The 18,179-nt window shown below is 37.7% G+C and overlaps 1 protein-coding gene across 1 annotated transcript in view; it reads left to right on the forward strand.

The window, feature by feature from the left end:
• LOC122814280 (receptor-type tyrosine-protein phosphatase C-like) overlaps positions 1–18,179 on the forward strand; it is a 1,011,948-nt gene that overhangs the window by 715,236 nt on the left and 278,533 nt on the right. Inside the window, exon 16 of the mRNA XM_044086871.1 lies at positions 17,580–17,705. Coding sequence (XP_043942806.1) covers positions 17,580–17,705 — 126 coding nt within the window. The remainder of the gene's footprint in view (positions 1–17,579; positions 17,706–18,179) is intronic.

Below are 18,179 nucleotides of genomic sequence, written 5' to 3' on the forward strand. Positions count from 1 at the left end.
TTTTTTGTTGTTTGTTTGCTTTTTCACCTTAAACAACATATGAGTAACACATAATCCATAAAACTGGATTTTAATTCTGCACGTTTTACCAGAATATTGTATTAATGAGTTTGCCTAGGAAAATATTTTTTTGATTTTACAAAATTGTGATAGAATGGCAATCAGAGTTGGATTGTAAAACATTAGTGAGTATGATGGAATCGGAGAATAGTTTAGAATTAAATGTGACCTGAACAATATCAGCCTATATTTGAAGGGAAAGAAAAAAGGTCTGACAGCAAAGAATAGCAAAATGTTGATTTCCTTTAGTACTGGCAGTTGTTACCTAACCAACAGAATACTAAGATAATTGTGATAAGGTTTACCATACATTACTAGGATATTTAGGATGTTATGTTTGGAGTACAGGATTGTTTTATCTGTGTACTTAAAGGATTTTCGACTGGAAACAGACTGTCTACCCTGCTTGGATTCATTTGAATACTTAATAATTCTGTATAATATTTCAAATTATATATTTTTTATTATTTTTTACTTAGGATGAGTTTAAGTTCGCTACTTGTGTTACCATTATCTGATCTGATTAATATACAGTGATTAACCAGATATATATGAATTGAAAATTCTCCACACAGAGAAGTTTCTTACACTGTTTTGTTTCTTTTTTCATTTTCACGATTCTATTTCACTTTCTAAATTTAGAAGGAGGATGACAGTGTTATATAGCCTTTGCTCATCTTGTCAACAGGTTCATCTCTGAAGTAACCATTCACTATAGAATATACAACTGATTGTAACCTTTTTTTTTCCTGAATCGACTATATGCATGAGATATCTCCCCTTTATCCTGGTGTCAAAGCAGTCTTGTTTATGTGCATACATCTAGCAAGTGCTGCTTATGGCCACACTGCTATACATGTGGTGTACTGTGCTTGTTACTACAGTTCTTTCTCCCTCCACCCTTCCCTCACTTTGGCATGATTTATTGTTCTAAAACATTTGGATGATTCTTAAAGAATGTCAGGCTCTACTTGAATACTCATTGATTCAGAATGATATCTTCTGGAGCAGAGAAGCTAGTGTTCATGAAATGCTTTCCATGTTGTAGTAATCTATATCTTCCCTGTTTTCAGTATGCAGAGATGGTGCTATTTAGATTGTTCTTGGAAGTGTTTGTATTTCAATGAACTGCCTCAGCTACGCTGTCCAAAATCTTCTGGATTCTGGCATTTTATGTTAGGTTCATAGGTAGGTACTAGGCTATCTGCCCGAAGGCATTTATAAGCCTAGCTGGAATGTGTTGGCTTTCACCGTCCCCTTAGAGTAGTTCCCTGTGCCTCTGTCAACAGAGCCATTGAAGTGATCCCTGGGGTAAACTTTCTGTTTCCCATCCACTCATCAAAGTTTCTCTTGAAGAGGGTTAGCGAAGAGCTCTGCCTAATGTAGATTAGAATCTTGTTCCAGAGCATGGGAAGTCTCTGGGACAGGAATCTATCCCTCCAGCATGTCCTATTTATTGTTGTGGTGAGGTTTAGATCCTTGGATCATGTGGCTCGAGGGGATATGGTTTTCTTTAGGTGGAGCATGTCCATCAATTCTGGGTTGGACATAGCCTTGTATGTCAGGCAGAGATCACCTCTGAGTAGGCGGTATGCAACCGAGTACAGCTGGAGTTTCTTCAGTCGAGCTGCATAAGGCATCTGCCTGAGGCCAGTGATCCTCTTGATGAGGAACTTCTGTGGTCTTTCCAGTTGTTGCAGGTGTCTTGTAAGGTACATCCCAAATGGGCATTGTACTCTATGATGGGTCTGATGAGTGATGCGTTGAGGGGCCCAATGACCTCTTTCGATCTGGATGCAAGCCCTTTTGTGATTAGGTGGGCCACATTGAAGGATTTTCTAACCACATTGGCAATGTGATTATCAAAGGAGAGGTTACTATCTACTTGGGTCCCCAGATCCCTTATTATGTCTTCCATATTTAGGGGGCTACCACCTATGTGGTAGTTTGTGGGTACTTTTGTTTTTTCCAAAGGGGATGAGTATGCACTTTTTGGCATTTAGCTTCAGGCCATGGTTTTGACACCAGGTATCTGTCTCAGTGAGACCCTTTTGGAGGATGTCTGTGTCAGCCAGAGAGTCAATTATAGCCCCTAGTTTGCAGTTGTCTGCGAACTTGGTCAGCCGTAGTCCTCCTGTGCTTGCCTGTACCTCTGAGAAGTATATGCGGAACAGGAGGGGTCCAAGGACTAAGCCCTGGGAAACACCACTTGTAACCAGTTTAGAGTTAGACCTAGCTCCTGCAACTCTTACCATGTGGGTTCTGTCCATGAGCCAGTTGGCAACCCATCTCATGACGTAGTGGTTTATGTTCAGGCTGGTGAGCTTGTCTATAATACCTGAGTGGGGAATGGTGTTGAAGGCCTTTGCGAGGTCTAGGTAGGCTGTGTGGATGACCTTTCCCTCATCTATAGCCTTGGTAACTGTCTCAAAGAAGTCCACCAGGTTTAAGAGGCATCATCTGCCCTTAACAAAGCCGAACTGGGTAGGGTCCAGTGTTTGGAGGTTTCCAATGTCTCTGTTAATGAGATCCATGATGATGCACTCCATAGCTTTGCAGACCAAGCTAGTCAGGCTTATAGGGTGATAGTTCCCGGGGTTCATTGTGGCTCCACCTTTGTGGAGTGGAATAACCATTGCTGTGCACCACTCTGTGGGCACATAGCCTGTGGAGAGGCTGAGTTTAAACAGTGTGTTTAGGTGAGGGGTTAGTTCATCTTTGAGTTCGTGAAGGACACAGCCTGGGACACCGTCCAGTCCCATTGATGCTGTGTTTTTGGCTTTGGAGAGGGCTGTTTTAACCTGAATGTCTGTGATTTCAGGGGTACTACATTCTTCTGGTATAGTTATGGGCCCTTTTGGGGGTGAGAGGGGGTGAAGTTTTCACTGAACCTGTCTGCCAGGATGTTGGCTATATCGGTCGGTTCAGTTTATTTTGTGCCATTCTGCACTAACTCCGAGCAGATCTGAGAACTGCCACTTAGATTATTGACATAGCTAAAGAATTCCTTATGGTTATCTTTGGAGTTCATGGCAATTTTTCTTTCGAAGCTAGCCTTGGATGATTTTATGAGGGAACATAGTTTCTTGCTGATACTGATCAGGGATGTCTTCCCTTCTTGGGATTTTACTCTTTTCTGTACCAGTTTCCTCCTTCTATTGTATAGCTTGTTTATGGCAGGGGTCCACCAGACTGGTGTCCTTTTCTTGGAGGAGTGACTCTTGGTTTTGTGCGGGATAGCACGATCCATGCATTCTTGTAGGTGCCCGCAGAGTGCATTAGTAAAGGATTTTGCAGCTTGGACAGCTTTATCCTTTAGCATGGAGGCTTTGACACTTCCCACCTCAATCTTAAGTAAAGTGAAGTTTGCTTTTGAAAATGTTTTCATGGTGGTTTCTTTGACCAGGGGTGATGGCGGAATGTGTATATCCAGAGTGATTAGTTTATGTTCATATCTAACCAGCAAGGGGTTGACCTCCGGTGTGGAACATCGGTTGCCCATGTTGGTGATGATCAGGTCCAGTATGTTGGTGGGGGTGTTGAGCAGTTGATCCAGGGCATTTGAGTTTATAAATTCTAGGAAATGCTGGGCAATGGAGTTCGTACTTGAGTAGTTCTCCCAGTTAATGTTTGGGTAATTGAAATCACCCAATATCAGGGTGTTTGGTAGGACCTTTATGTTTCCCAGTGTTTCTAGGAATGTGGAGTGGGGGTCCTGGGACATGGTGGGTGAACTGTAGCAAGCTATAATTTTTCCCATTGTTAGTTGCACGCGGATGATCTCTGAAGCATCGTGCTGTGCCACTAACCTGGAGGTGTGGGTATCCTTGATGAATATGGATACTCCCCCGCCTTTTGTATTTTGGTCCGGGTTTTGAGGCCAAAATGTATGGTATGAGTTGTAGCCTGATAGTATTGGGGTGCTCTCTGGAGCCTTAAACCAGGTTTCTGTTACTGCACATATATCAATTTTCTCCATACTGAGGAGTGCCTCGAGTGCGTGCATTTTGAGGTTTAGACCTCTGGCATTGAGCAGCATTACTCTCAGTTTTTTGTTACTTGTGCTATTTACGGCGGTGGGTTTGTCTTTTGAGCCTTGCCTAAAAAAGGCACTATGGGGGTGGCAAGAGCCTTGGCCAGTATTCAAAAGCCTAAGGGTGAAAGGTGCAAGCCGTCTCTAGCAAAGCAGCGTGGCTTGTCGGGCATGTCATCCCAGGCTGATAGACACTGGATCCCCTTTGAATGACACCAGAAGCTTAGCCAATTGTTGAAATTGATAATTTTTTCTCTATACCATGGTATCATTCTTGGTGAGGGCAGGATGCTACTCAGGGTCAGGGTCATACCGGCCTGGGCTACATGATCAGAGAGCTCCTCCATGTCTCTTTTCATGTAGTCCAGGGAGCTACGGCTCAGGTTATTCACACCAACATGGACAATGACAGAGTCATATTTGTACTTGTTCTGAAGTGACCTGAGTGCTTATGTTATGTGGCGGATCCTGGCACCCAACAGGCAACTAACAGTAACCTTCTCCTTGTTCAGCCTAGTGAGTGGGACATCAGTGTGCCTGACTGTAGAGTCACCTATTACTAGTGTGTTGGGTATGTTATTTTGCCTTAAGGGCTGTGATTGTGTGGCACACTGGTTTTGTGAAGTATGTGTTTCATGGTTTGTGTTGGGGGGGTGGAGGTTGCTTGGATGTCTGCTTTGGAGGTCTTTGTTGCTTTTGCAGATTTTTGTTTAGAGCCTTCGAGTATGTTTTTGTGTATTTATGTGTGTTTTTTGCCAGTGCTGGTTTCATAAGTCTATGTGAGACTGGTGGTGTGATGGAAGTAATTCCCTTCTCCTCTTGACTGCCTGGTCCAGTCTTGGGTTGAGAGAGTTTAGCCTCCAGTGTGGTTGTATAATTACATCTCTCGCATGTATTAATGTTTGGTGGAAGGAGGAGGAGGTTGTCTGTGTACATGAGGCAATTGTAACATTGCCTCAAAATGCCCAGATTCACCAGTTGGACTGGAGAGTACACCTGAAACTGCCCTTTGGACATGTCTGGATAGGTACAGTGACCTGTTTTACTGATTGGCTGGTAAGGTCGAATAGAGAGCCTTGTCCTTCTCTACAGTATAGGGGGGTCTAGTGCTAAGATTTATTAGTGCTTGCTATGAGTTTTGGGCAAGTGCTGAGATGAGAAGTGAATGATTTGAGTGCTTAGGTTGAAAGTTTGTTTAGTTCCAAGGGAAAAATTGAAAAGTAGACTTTGTGGAGCCGGGAATAGTTATACCCTAGCTAACCGACGCTGCTCGCGTGCAAAAACAAATGCAAGTTTTATAGCAGGGAAATGAAAGAGATAGAAATTAGCCCAAAATGGCCATTAAACTACTAATTTCTGGGTCCTCCAGGGACAGATAGGCTGCTCAAAGCTCCATCTCTTACAGTGAACAGAGAAACTTCCTTCTATCCAAGTAAGGTATGGGCAAACACAGAAACTTGTAACACAGCCCTGAATTCAGCATTTACCTGAAAACTGGACTAAACTAGCTTAGAAAGGTGGGAAAACAAGTATGTTTTTTTTTTGTTTTTTTTTTCAGAAAATAAAGTAGATACAATCAAAAAAAACACTTTAAATGCATAGAAATGGCTATCACACTTGAGTGTGTAGCCTACAACAGTTAAACAGGTAATTTAAACACAAAAACATGTTCTTCATGTATTTAATTTTCTTTTTCTTACTACCTCATTTTCAGTTCTTCATCAGATATTTTTGTCTTAGTCCTTTTATAATCTTGTATAACTTCATAGACTATACATTGTATATAGTATTCTGTTGCGAGTTTTTAATATCTGGATAACCTGTATAAGATGTACATTTTCATTCCAGTAAGGCCAGATGTTCAGAAAAGTTTAAATTAGTAACAAAAGTTGTTTTGTGGCAAGAGTTTATGACAAGCTTTCATACAAGGAACAGTCTGAACAAATCTGATCTGATGTCAGTTTTTATTCATTCCTGAACCATTAGTTTCAGATCTGATCCTCGGATCTGACTCAGCCAATAGTATAGCTCATGACCAACTAGAATTCTCAAGCTCCTCCATACCCATAATGCATTAAGCCATTGCATACCTCAGACCTTGTGTGGCGTTTTCGCGTTTAGATGTGGTCAGCTTTACTCTTGAGCTTTTTGGATTAAGATAAATGGATTACTATCATTAAAATCTTTTTTTTCCAATTTTCAATATATCTTTATGTAAATTTTCTAGTGTATTCTGATTACCATTGCTGTTCTTATTCTTAATCTACAGCTTTTCTAACTTTTTACACATTTGTGTATTTTTTCATGCTGTTGTTTGGTACTTGCTTTCCCTTTTATTCTTTTCCTTCCTTACCCAAATAAAAATTATAAAAATATAGCATCCTTAGCTTCTCATACCTTTCACTCTATTTCTCAATATGTCAGAGAAAGGTTTTAAAAAATGTAAAAAATGCATCCATAAGCTGCCTCACTCTGATGCCCATGACCTTTGCCCATATTGCTTGGGCCCTGATCGTTTCACTGTTGACTGTGACACTTGTAAGAGTTTTAATCCACGTGCATTAGTGGACAGAAGAAATAAACTTATTTTAAAAGGATTTCTTCCAACTTCTTTTTCATCCCCCGACAAAGCATCTACCAAGGACTGGTGGGTTGCCCTCGAGGCAGATGGAGCCAGTAGGACAAAAGCATGGCTTCTCAGTTCCATCAGCTTCCTTCTCCCTGGGATGATCTGCCTTTTAGGTAGTGGTAAGAGTGTTCTCTACTTCAGCAGGACAGAGGGTCTTCCCCCCCTCAGATCTACCTTCTGCATCCCATGTGTTTTTGCACCAAGAGCCTCAACATTCATGTCCACGGGGACAGCCAGTCCAAATCCTCCAGACTACCGAGCAGGGCATTACCCTCTCTTCTGAGACTTCCCCGGAACATCCCACTGAGGAAGTACCCTGGAAGAGAAAGTGCAAAAGGAGGCATTTAGGAATCTATCATGGAAGACACAGATTTCAGAGAAAGGGAAGGATCCCCAGATCACCACCTGAAACGTCTCATTTGGAGACATTCTGGAGACCCTTAAATAACGGGGTGGCTGGTCCTCCCAAAATCCTTCTCTGGAGGAATCAGTGTTTCTGGAGGCATTTGGATCTTCCCTATCTACCTCCTGGGTGCTCATTAATGAGCTCATTAATTTGATCTCTCAGCAGGCGTGGAAGAAACCTGATATTGTTGAACCTATCCACAAGACACCAAATCAAATTCTGACACCTCTGTCTGGAAGGGAACACTAGAGTAAAGATGTACCTGTAGATGCCATGGTCATAGTGGTGGCCACAAAACAGGAACTTATGGAACAAAGTTCCACTGTCCATCCCGCTAATAGAAAGTCCAGGGCTTTGGACAGGTTCAGGAAATGTGTATATGCTTCAGAGACCTTTGCATGTAGGTCACTGAACTGTCTGGCACATTTTACAAGGTTATAAAGAGATTTGATAAAGGAGCTATCAAACACTCTTTCAGGGATGACTACTGCAGATACTCAAGCTTCAGTTGCCTCACAGTTTGCAACCCCTTCAGTCCATCTCAAATTCGTCCATGAGGCTTAGCTCTCATGCAGCTGAGGGTACTTTGAGGGCGATGGTTTCAGGCATGTCAGTAAGGAGACATGCCTAGCTGTGCCTGTGTGACTTTGTGGAGCCTTTCAAGTCTTCTTTCATCAATGCTCCTTTTGATGAATCTTGCCTGTTAGGCCCCAAAGTGAAAGATACACTCTCCAGGTGCGAGAAGAATGGAAAGACCCTCTTTGTTGTGGGAGTACCTTTTTTGACCCCCCCCCCCAGGACCTTTTCTAGGAACCAATGTGGGGAAAAAAAGATGTGGTTCAAAAAATCTTGAGGTCCTTTCCAAGATCTATGTGGAGAATGTTCCCTCAGAGGCAGAGGAGGGAACACTAATGGAAGACACCACCCACATGGCAGAGGTGGTGCACTAAACCAAGGGTGAAGAGACACATTCTCTGACAGACCCTATTATTGCTCCTGAAAGGAGGCCTGATTGTCCCCCTGTGGAGGCAATTGGAGGTCATATATCTCTGCACCAGAGAGCCTGGCTAGATATCACAAAAGATACTTGGGTGCAGAGTTATTTCCAGAGGTTATATAGTTCCATTTTCTCTTCCACGGCAGTCCTCTCAAAAGTTTCCCGATGTTCCACCCAGTCAGAAAAAGAAGAAGCACTAGGGATAATAAAGCTGCTACAAAAAAAGTCATCCAACAACTCCCACCAGACCAGAAAGGATCCAAAACTTACTCAATATTATTTTTAGTGCCAAAGAAAACAGGGGTTTGGAGACCAATTTTGGATCTCAGCAACTTGAATAAATCAGTTAAACACTCAAAGCTTCAGATGGTCATGGTTCAGTCCATACTGCCTTTGTTACGCAAGGATGACTGGAAGTGCTTGTTAGATCTTCAAGATGCACACTGTCACATAAAAATGAACAGGCACTCCAGAAGATTCCTATGCTTCTGGCTGGGAGCCAGTCATTATGAGTTCAGAGTCCTGCTCTTTGGTCTCAACACAGCCCCCAGGGTGTTCATCAAATGCATAGCAGTTGTAGCAGCTCACATGAGACTGCAGGGATTCTTGGGTGTTTCTGTATTTAGACTGGCTCATTACTGCACTGATCAGGCATCTACTAATAATAGCAGGAGACAAGGTACACCAAACTTGCTCCCTCCTGGGACTCACAATAAATCATAAGTCTCAGTTACTTACATAGAAAAAACTGCTAGAAAGGATAAAAAGCCAGTAAAACAAATTGCTCCATGGCTACAAAGATGGCACTGGAAATCCAGAAGCAAAAAAGTCCAAAACAAATGCTGGTACTCCTTCTTCCACACAAGTAGAAAATAAAAGGCTGCCAGTAGAGTAAAAAAACTTCGCTTTATTGTAGAATATTCACACCAACAATCCCATCAAGTGCTTTCGCTCAGCCCTTTGCTGAGCTTTTTCAAGATAAAATAACCTTCAAATGAACACTCCTTATATACATTTAAAATTCAGCTAATTGTGTAATTAATTGGTTAATTGGAAAAAAAATTCTTGTCCATTTAACCCTTCATTTCCTTTTCCTACAAGGGATGTTTTTAAACAGCCTTTGCAAAATGAAAGTTGCTACATGTTAAAAATGCAAAGCGCTGCAAAACCCATTCGTTTTTAAACTCATTAAGTTGCTATTGAGTATGCACAGTAAAATAAATAAATCCATCTACAAACATCAAATTACTAAACCATTTTTTCTTTCTTTTTCCCAAAAGGGATATTTTCAAACAGTTTTTGCAGAATGAAACTTGTTACATAATAAAAATGCAAAGCACTGCCAAGCACACTCGTTTTTAAAACTCGCTCAATTTCCATTGAATGTACACAATAATAAAATAAATCCATCTGCACACATCAAATTAATAAACCACTTATATACATTTACATGCTCAGGCCTTCTTATAAATAATAGTCGAGCAGGTATATATTAAACCACAAGTCTGCTTAATAATTTAAAAATTCAAAATTTATGTTGCCTGTCAATAATTGTCATGAAACTTACTCTCTGGGGAACCCTTTCAATTGATCCTACAGACACTATGGCCTTAAATTTATAATTTTGCCTTCCTTAATTTCAAGACGCTGCTAATACTGCAAGCATCATTTAGACCTGGCTGTCTTCCTGCATCTAGTCTTAGCTGCCATATCAATTCTTTGTGTTCCAACAGGGACTCCCAATCACCCCCTCTAACATCTGCTTTTACCTGTTCCAAAATTATGAATTTAATCTCCATATCGGGACAAAAAAGAGAATGTCTATAAAAAGCATCAGTTTCCTTTTTTTTAGTTATGTCATAAAAATGCTCATAAATTCGTCTTCTTAAAGTTCTCTCCGTTTTTCCTATGTAAAAACTTTTGCATTTCATACATAAGCCCAGGTAAACAATAAATTTAGCATTACAATTATAATAGCCCCTCGGTTGACACAGAAATTTTCTTGATGGTAAATATAATTTGTGTCCATTAAATATCGCTGGGCATTGTTTGCACATTCCACATTTATATGTTCCTTCTTTTTTATTGTTCACATTTAAATCCGTTTGTTTGGTCTGTTTCATTTCCAACATTTCTTTTAAGTTGGTATCCCTCCGTCTAACGAATCTGGGAAACTCTGGGATCATACTGCCCAACCTGTCATCCAGTCTCAAAATTGGCCAGTATTTTCTTACACTGCTTTCTACAATGCCCGAGTCTATACCAAAAGTGTGAATGTATCCCTTTTGCTCTAAATTTTGCAATCTATTGCTTGTTTGGCAATTTGACATACCTGTATTAATCAGCAGTGGTTGGTATTTCGTCCCACTATTGGTGCTCACTTCCTTCGCCAGCTCCTCAACCAAATCACTTGGGTACCCTCTTTCAGAAAATCTTTCTTTTAAAAAATTAACTTCTTCTCTGAAAAATTGTGATGTATTACACATTCTGGAGGCACGAATAAATTGGCCCTTGACTATTCCTCTTTTTTGATAATCAGGGTGATTACTTTGAAAATGCAAAAATGCATTTGAATAAGTGAGTTTCCTAAACACTTTAGAATTAAACCTATTGTTGACATTATCCTTAACTAAACACACATCCAAATAATTTAGGCTATCCAAGCTTAAAGAATGTGTAAAGGTTAAGAAGGAGGTGGTGGAATTGATGTAGTCAATAAATTCCTGGACACTGGCCCTGGTGCCTTCCCATATAAGGCAAATGTCATCAAGAAATCTGACATAATGCCTAATATATCGTGACCATTCTGTGCCAAAGATGTATGTCTGTTCCCATTTATGCAACACAAAGTTTGCGTAAACGGTGGCACAGGCCGCCCCCATTGCAACGCCCGATTTTTGTCTAAAAAATTGGCCATTAAAGCATATAAAATTGTTTTCCAGAACCAATTCCATAAGTTCCACCAGTAAATTGGTGGTATTGGGAACAAGCTTAGCTTCATTGACTAAAACATCACTAAACCAATTTAATCCTGTAGAATGTAGTATACTGGGAAAAAGTTGAACAATATCTATAGTAACTAACAAAAAATCTGGATGGTATTCTAGGGATTGTAAGCCCCTGAGGAAATCCCAAGAATCCTTGCAAATGTATTTTAAAGAAGCTGTAAACTGTTTCAAGGTATGATCTATAAATTTCCCAACAGGTTCTGTAATACTCCCCTGTCCTCATAATATAGGCCTAAAGTTTAAGGGATCCAACCCTTTATGTGTTTTCGGGATCCCAAATATTACAGGAATTCTTGGTTTGGCAACAGTTAAAAAGTTATACAATCTTTCATTAAAAACACCTTGCAAAAGGTGATCATACAAAATGAAACCAATTCTGGAATATGCCATATGTAGCTCATTGCTGGATACCTGTTCATATTGCTCTGGGTCCTGCAACATCCCATTAATGTGGTGAACATATTCAGTGTTATACATCAAAACAAGACCCCCCCCCTTATCTGTTTTCATTGCCCTGCAGTTACTGCTTCTAAGTTTCTTAATCAAATTCATCTCCTTCATACAAATATTTTGGGGGATACTGTTCTGTTTATTTCTGCCAATCATCCTAATATCTCTCTACATCATTTCTTCAAATATTTTTACTGTTGGCTCCATAGGTGGATTGAATACACTCTTTCTGGAGAGTCCCATGTTTGAAGGAATTTCCCCTTTAAAATAAAGCAGTAAGTTTAATTGTCTACTGAACAGCTTCAAATCTATCAAATCCTGCTCTAATCTACTTGAAAATGCTGGCACAAAATGTAATCCTTTTGTGAACAAATCAAAATGTTCTCTCCTCAAGTTAATGTTGGTATAATTGTAAACAGAAAAATTATTTTCTGTTACCACCATCACTTTATTTAAAACATCTGTGTTATTTACAGCATCATTAATTGCTAAAGCACATGGAGCAGCTTGAAAAAACTGCCTTATTGATTCCGCCACCCCTGGGGAAACCTGTTCCACCCCCCCTTCCTTGTTCGGGGGAAACAGAAAATCCTGCTGGGGTGTACTCCTTTCCTTTTCTGCAAACCTACGATTATTTCTTGGTGCCTCGTAGGCCATCCCCATCCTGTAACTATTATTGAAATTTTCCTGTGCCTTACTGTTGTTAAAATTGAATTGTTTAACTTTAGTATGCAGTGGGTAAGCCACCCCTTCATTATATTCCTTCAAATCCCTCTCTAACTTGTGGATCTTTCGATTCAGAATCCTTAAACAGTGCTGGTCAACCTTCTTAAAAATATTGTCATAACCCCACTTGACAGATGTAAACTTTTCATCATTAACTAGACTACTATTTAGAACATTCAAATCATTTAGTAAAGTGTCAGCTCTCGTTTCATATTCCGCTACCATGACTTCCAACATGTCTACACCAGCACGGTTAAACACATCACATAAAAAAAAATATGTTTTTTCCAATTAACCAAATAATTACACAATTAGCTGAATTTTAAATGTATATAAGGAGTGTTCATTTGAATTTTATTTTATCTTGAAAAAGCTCAGCAAAGGGCTGAGCGAAAGCACTTGATGGGATTGTTGGTGTGAATATTCTACAATAAAGCGAAGGTTTTTTACTCTACTGGCAGCCTTTTATTTTCTACTTGTGTGGAAGAAGGAGTACCAGCATTTGTTTTGGACTTTTTTGCTTCTGGATTTCCAGTGCCATATTTGTAGCCGTGGAGCAAATTCAGTTACTTACATCATAAACACTGGAATTCATAGGAGTGCATCTCAATAGAATTTCTGCAACAGCCTCACTTCCACTAAACAGAGCTCAGACTTTGAGATTCCAAGTTGCAAAAATTATTCAACACCAGGATTTAGCCCAATTAATTCTTCAATCCTTGGGGTCAATGTCACCTGCTATAATTCTTGTTCCCCTGGCAAGATATCATATGCAAATTCTTCAGTAGATGTCAAGTCTTTATCAAAAGATGTCAGATCAAATAAGGATCACACAGCTGTGCAAGAAATACCTTGGTGGTGGATAAGGTCAGATCAGTGTTGCTTGCCTTTCAAGATGCTCTTCCTCTAGTAACAATTGTGATACAAAAGGACATGTCAGTAGTTTTGTACATCAACATATAACAGAATGGGTACAAGCTCCTTTCAAACTTTTGACAAGACTTATAAATGTTAATAAGACCTCTCCTTTGATAACTGAAATTTCATATGAAGATAAGCTGTTTAATACAAGAGAGAGATTATACAAATCTTTGTTCAGTTATGCTGTCAGGTGTATGGTGAACATAATCTCCCTTTTGCTTCACTAGAACTAGACCAATTCTTAAACTATTTAATATTTCCAAAAATAAATCAAGACCAGCAGAATCTTCTTATAGCACCATTCATTCAATAAGAAATCTTGCAAATAATTAATAACCTTAAAGCTGAAAAATCACCTGCTCCAGATGGTTCCATTGCAGAATTTTATAAAAACTTTTGCCCAAACAATTTCAAAAATATTACTATACTTGTTTAATTATATAAAAGACAATGGTATTTTGGATATATATCTTAATCATTCTAAAACAATATTTTTTCCTAAAGTGAATTCTGATACCAAAAATCCATTACTCTTGAATGATTTCTAATATTAACATAGATATTAAAATATTTAATAAATACTAAAATATTAAAATATTTGCCTCATTGCTAGATAATCCTATATTACCAAATATAATTTCTGCAAATCAATCTGGCTTTATTCAAACTAGACAAACGTGTGACCATACATTAAGAATGAATATTTTGATTACACTTTTTGAACGGCATAACAATTCATTTTGTTGCCTCACAACAAGAGGTTCTCCCATTCGATTCTCAGCTGGAGTGCCTTCTGTGTGGAGTCTGCATGTCCTCCCTGCAGTCGAGTGGCATTCGAAAGACATGCGTGAATGGGCGTGCCTTCATTGAAAGTTAGGCATCAGTCTGGCACCTTGGCACTGTAAAAATCTACTGCCAATCATTAGCAGACCAGAGTTCCGCTGTGGTGACCCCTAACCGGGAAAAGCCAAAAGAAGAACAACAACTTGATGCCATTAAAACTGTTGACTGAGTTAACATAGACTTCCTGTTTTCAGTTATGCTGCACTTTAGTCTACCATAAACTTTTATTTGGTCTAATTCACCCTGTCGAAGGCCGACAATATTGAAGCTGATATTGTCGGCACCAGATTAGCGAAAGCAAAAAACATCGAACATTTAAATGGAAATCTCCATAAGGGGAGATTTCTGTTTAGTTCAATGTAGTGCGGTCTCGGAGTTAGTATATTTAAGTAGGGGGGTGTGGGGGTGTGTTTTTATTCATTTTTGTTTTTAGGCATTTTTTTTAATCTTTTGATGTTTCAGAATTCGATGATATGGTGTCGACCATATCAGATTCGATATTCTGAAACTTCGTTAGATAATATAGACGCCTTTTATTAGTGTGATCAAAATCCTATATACTAATGTGCATATATCTTTATATATATATATATATATATATATATATATATATATATATATATATATATTTATATATGAAATTATTTCCTTTCCAGTAAAAAAATATTAATGGAACAAGACAAGGATGCTTATTAACTCCATATATATTTAACATATACATAGAGTCCTTATTACTTCTTATAAAACAAAAAAAGTTTTCATCACATTACAGAAATCTATGACACACAAGTACCATTAATGGCTTTTCCTGATAACTTAAATCTTTACTTTACCCTGCCTAATACTGATGTACCAGAAATTCTGCACTCTGTTGATACTTCTCAAAAATTTCTAATAATAAATTTAACTTAGCCTTCCATTTTCCCCTTAGATCCAAATTATAATTTAATTAATTACTTTCCTGAAACTGAAATTATGACAACTCATTAAAATATCTAGGTATAACTGTTCATCACAACCCTACTGTATCTTAGCAAGAAAGTCCAATGAAATTATGGACAACTATCAAGCTCACCATTCTCAGATTGAATAAGCTTAATCTTCCTTTGTTATCTGAAGTTGCTACTATTAAAATGAAAATTCTCCCTAGATAACTATTCCAATTTCATGCATCTAATTTAAAAATTCAATTCAATACAATTTTTTTTAAATATCAACACAAACTTATCCAAATTTCTATGGACTCCCACATCTGTCTGAATCAGTTACCAAGAACTGACACATCCTAAAAGTCTTGGAGGTTTGGGCCTTCTGGACATTAAGATTTACTATGGTATCAATAATTCTAGTTGTCTTAGAGCAATATCAGAATATAATCCAAATCTCAACAACTAGAGTCCTATTTTGGTCAAACTGTGGTATAATTATGTACGTAAATACCAGTGTAATTCTAAAGCTTTAAAACTACCAAAATACATTTGTAATCCATATGATAATGATCCTACAAAAATTAATGGATTTGCTAAACCTAAAAACTCATTTATGATACATCAACCTATTCATCTTAACCTTGTTTTCAAATTAAATTTAATGATTAATCTCTCTAATTATCCCTAAATTAAAGGTAAAACTGTTTTGGACCTATATACCCATAGAAGACCTGAGATGATGCTTTGAATCTGCCCAGAAGTTATCTTGTAATATTACAACAAATAAGAGAACTGATGTTACGGCTTTTGGATGATTCTAAAATTAATGAACATAATATAAATTTGTTTAACTGATATGGACTGCTTTCACCTCAAAAAGATGATATCCAATACATATAAATTAATTATATATCTCTTAAATATCAAAATTCTGTTGTTTATTCAAAATACTGGGCTAATCTTAACTCGTTTACACAGAATCAAAGGATCCAGTCAATCTAATTAACATTGAAATAATTACCTTTCAAAAAACTGCAATATACACAATTTGTGATTGTGAACAATGCCTCCCCGCGGTTGGGTAGCATTCGAAAGACATGCATGCATAAATGGGCGTGCCTTCGTTGAAGGTTGGGCATCGAGCTGGCACCTCGGCATTTCGTAAAAAAAAAAAATCTACTGCCAATCATTAGCGGACCGGAGTTCCACTGTGGCGACCCTTACCAAGAAAAAGCCGAAAAGACAAACAATGATTGTGAACAATGCATATTTAATTCCATATATGCTTAACAGTTATTTCCCACATCTTCTCCATACTGTCTCCTATGCAAATATCAAACAACCAATGTATTACATATTTTCTGGAGTTGTAAATGTTCTAATAAACTTTGGCATTCCCTGAAAGTCAGGCTAGAGAAAATGGGATGGCGTTCCCTGAAATTCAGGCTAGAGAAAATGGGGTATGAGAAATCTACCTTATCTTAAGAATTTGCACACGTACGTGTTCCTCATTCTGGTTTAGTACAACAAGAAGTACACATTCTAATTACTCTTTTCTCACTGATTAAATTTTATATTACTCAAAATTGGCTTGATAGATCAAAAATGTCATGGGGTGGATTTAAACAAATTGCAATCAAATAAATAGCCTACAAGTTAAGAATAAGTAATCAGAATAAATGTTCTTATTATGTTCAGTATTGGAATAAACTATTCGATGATATTCTATAATGAGTCTCAAAATCGTATAAATACCGACAGTTATGTGAAGAAGAAAAACTAAAAAAATACTCACGACATTTATTGTTTCATTGTATTATTATTATTACCATATTTATTAGCTTATTAGATGGAAGATCTATATAGGAAATTAGCACTGATGTATAGTTTTTGTTACAGTTATGTTGTGTTGTTTGTTTTTCTCTCTCTCTGTATATTCTTTTCATTTTCTTTCATTTTTGTATATGAATTTATCAAGTTGATTTTAATTGTTGTTCAAAGAAATTGAAATACAAATAAAGACATTGGCGAAAAAAGAAAAAGTGTTAAAAAACAAAGAAGAAACCATCTGACTTTAGAATATATTGATATAAAAATGTAAGATCATACATGGAAAATGTAGAGTATATTTGCTTATCTTACTCTTTTGAAGGACTCACCATTCTACTGTTTAATTGCCATTGCATCACTATCTTGGGAAAATAGATGTTCCTCATTAACAAGTTCCTACTAGAAAAAAAAACAGGAAAGAAGACATCATAAAATGTCTCTTTCTATCATTTTACTCTTTAGGAAGTATACAAAATGTTCATAAATTAACTTATATCACTTATGGATAGTGGACTATATATGGTATAACAATATATTTCTGATAACTATGCATTATATCATAGAGCTATCCACATATCTGAAACTATATGATTCCTACCACTTGTTTAGCAACATGTTTTTATTTACTTAGTTGGAAATTTCTATTTTCAGAACATTTTAGATTTACTATGCTGTTAGTACAGCTGTTTTACACAGTTTTAAACTAGTTGACTTTTTCATATAAATTCTTGATTTTTTTTTTTTCAGAATAAATGTGCTGAGTACTGGCCAACACTTGAGAAAGGGACAAAAACCTTTGGAGATATTCTTGTGACCATATCTGAAGAAAAGAGATGCCCTGATTATATTATCCGAAAACTTCATGTTACAAATGTGAGTTTTATAATTTATTTGAATGAGATAAGCATAGATTTAACTGGAGAACAGATGACTGTAAAAAAAAAAAAAAAAAAAATTCCAGATTCTATTTCTCTTTCTCTGTTGATATCTTTTTTTTCAGTGTTAGTACTGCATATTAGACATTTTCTATATTTCAAATGGTCAAATTAATCTCTGCCCAAAGTATTGCAGCTAGTGATATAAAGTGAAAGACTGTAGTTCGCTACAGGGTGGATCTGTTTTTTAGCATGTCTATGAATAAGGAATTAGTAATAGTTCCCAATATATCTCATAGGATCATAGGAGGTTACTAAGCTATTGACCAAAGGTAATTTCAAGCCTACCCGTTTCATCCCAATGTAATACCATAGATACTCTTGTCAATACCCAGGACTGTATTTAGTAATGACTGCCCATGTCCAGGAGGGTTGTGGGCACTATCCCTGGTAAGAATTCACAGCGCCCCAT

This window comes from Protopterus annectens, chromosome 10.part0 (assembly GCF_019279795.1).
Source record: "Protopterus annectens isolate FY-2018-M chromosome 10.part0, PAN1.0, whole genome shotgun sequence".
NCBI classification, from domain to species: domain Eukaryota; kingdom Metazoa; phylum Chordata; order Ceratodontiformes; family Protopteridae; genus Protopterus; species Protopterus annectens.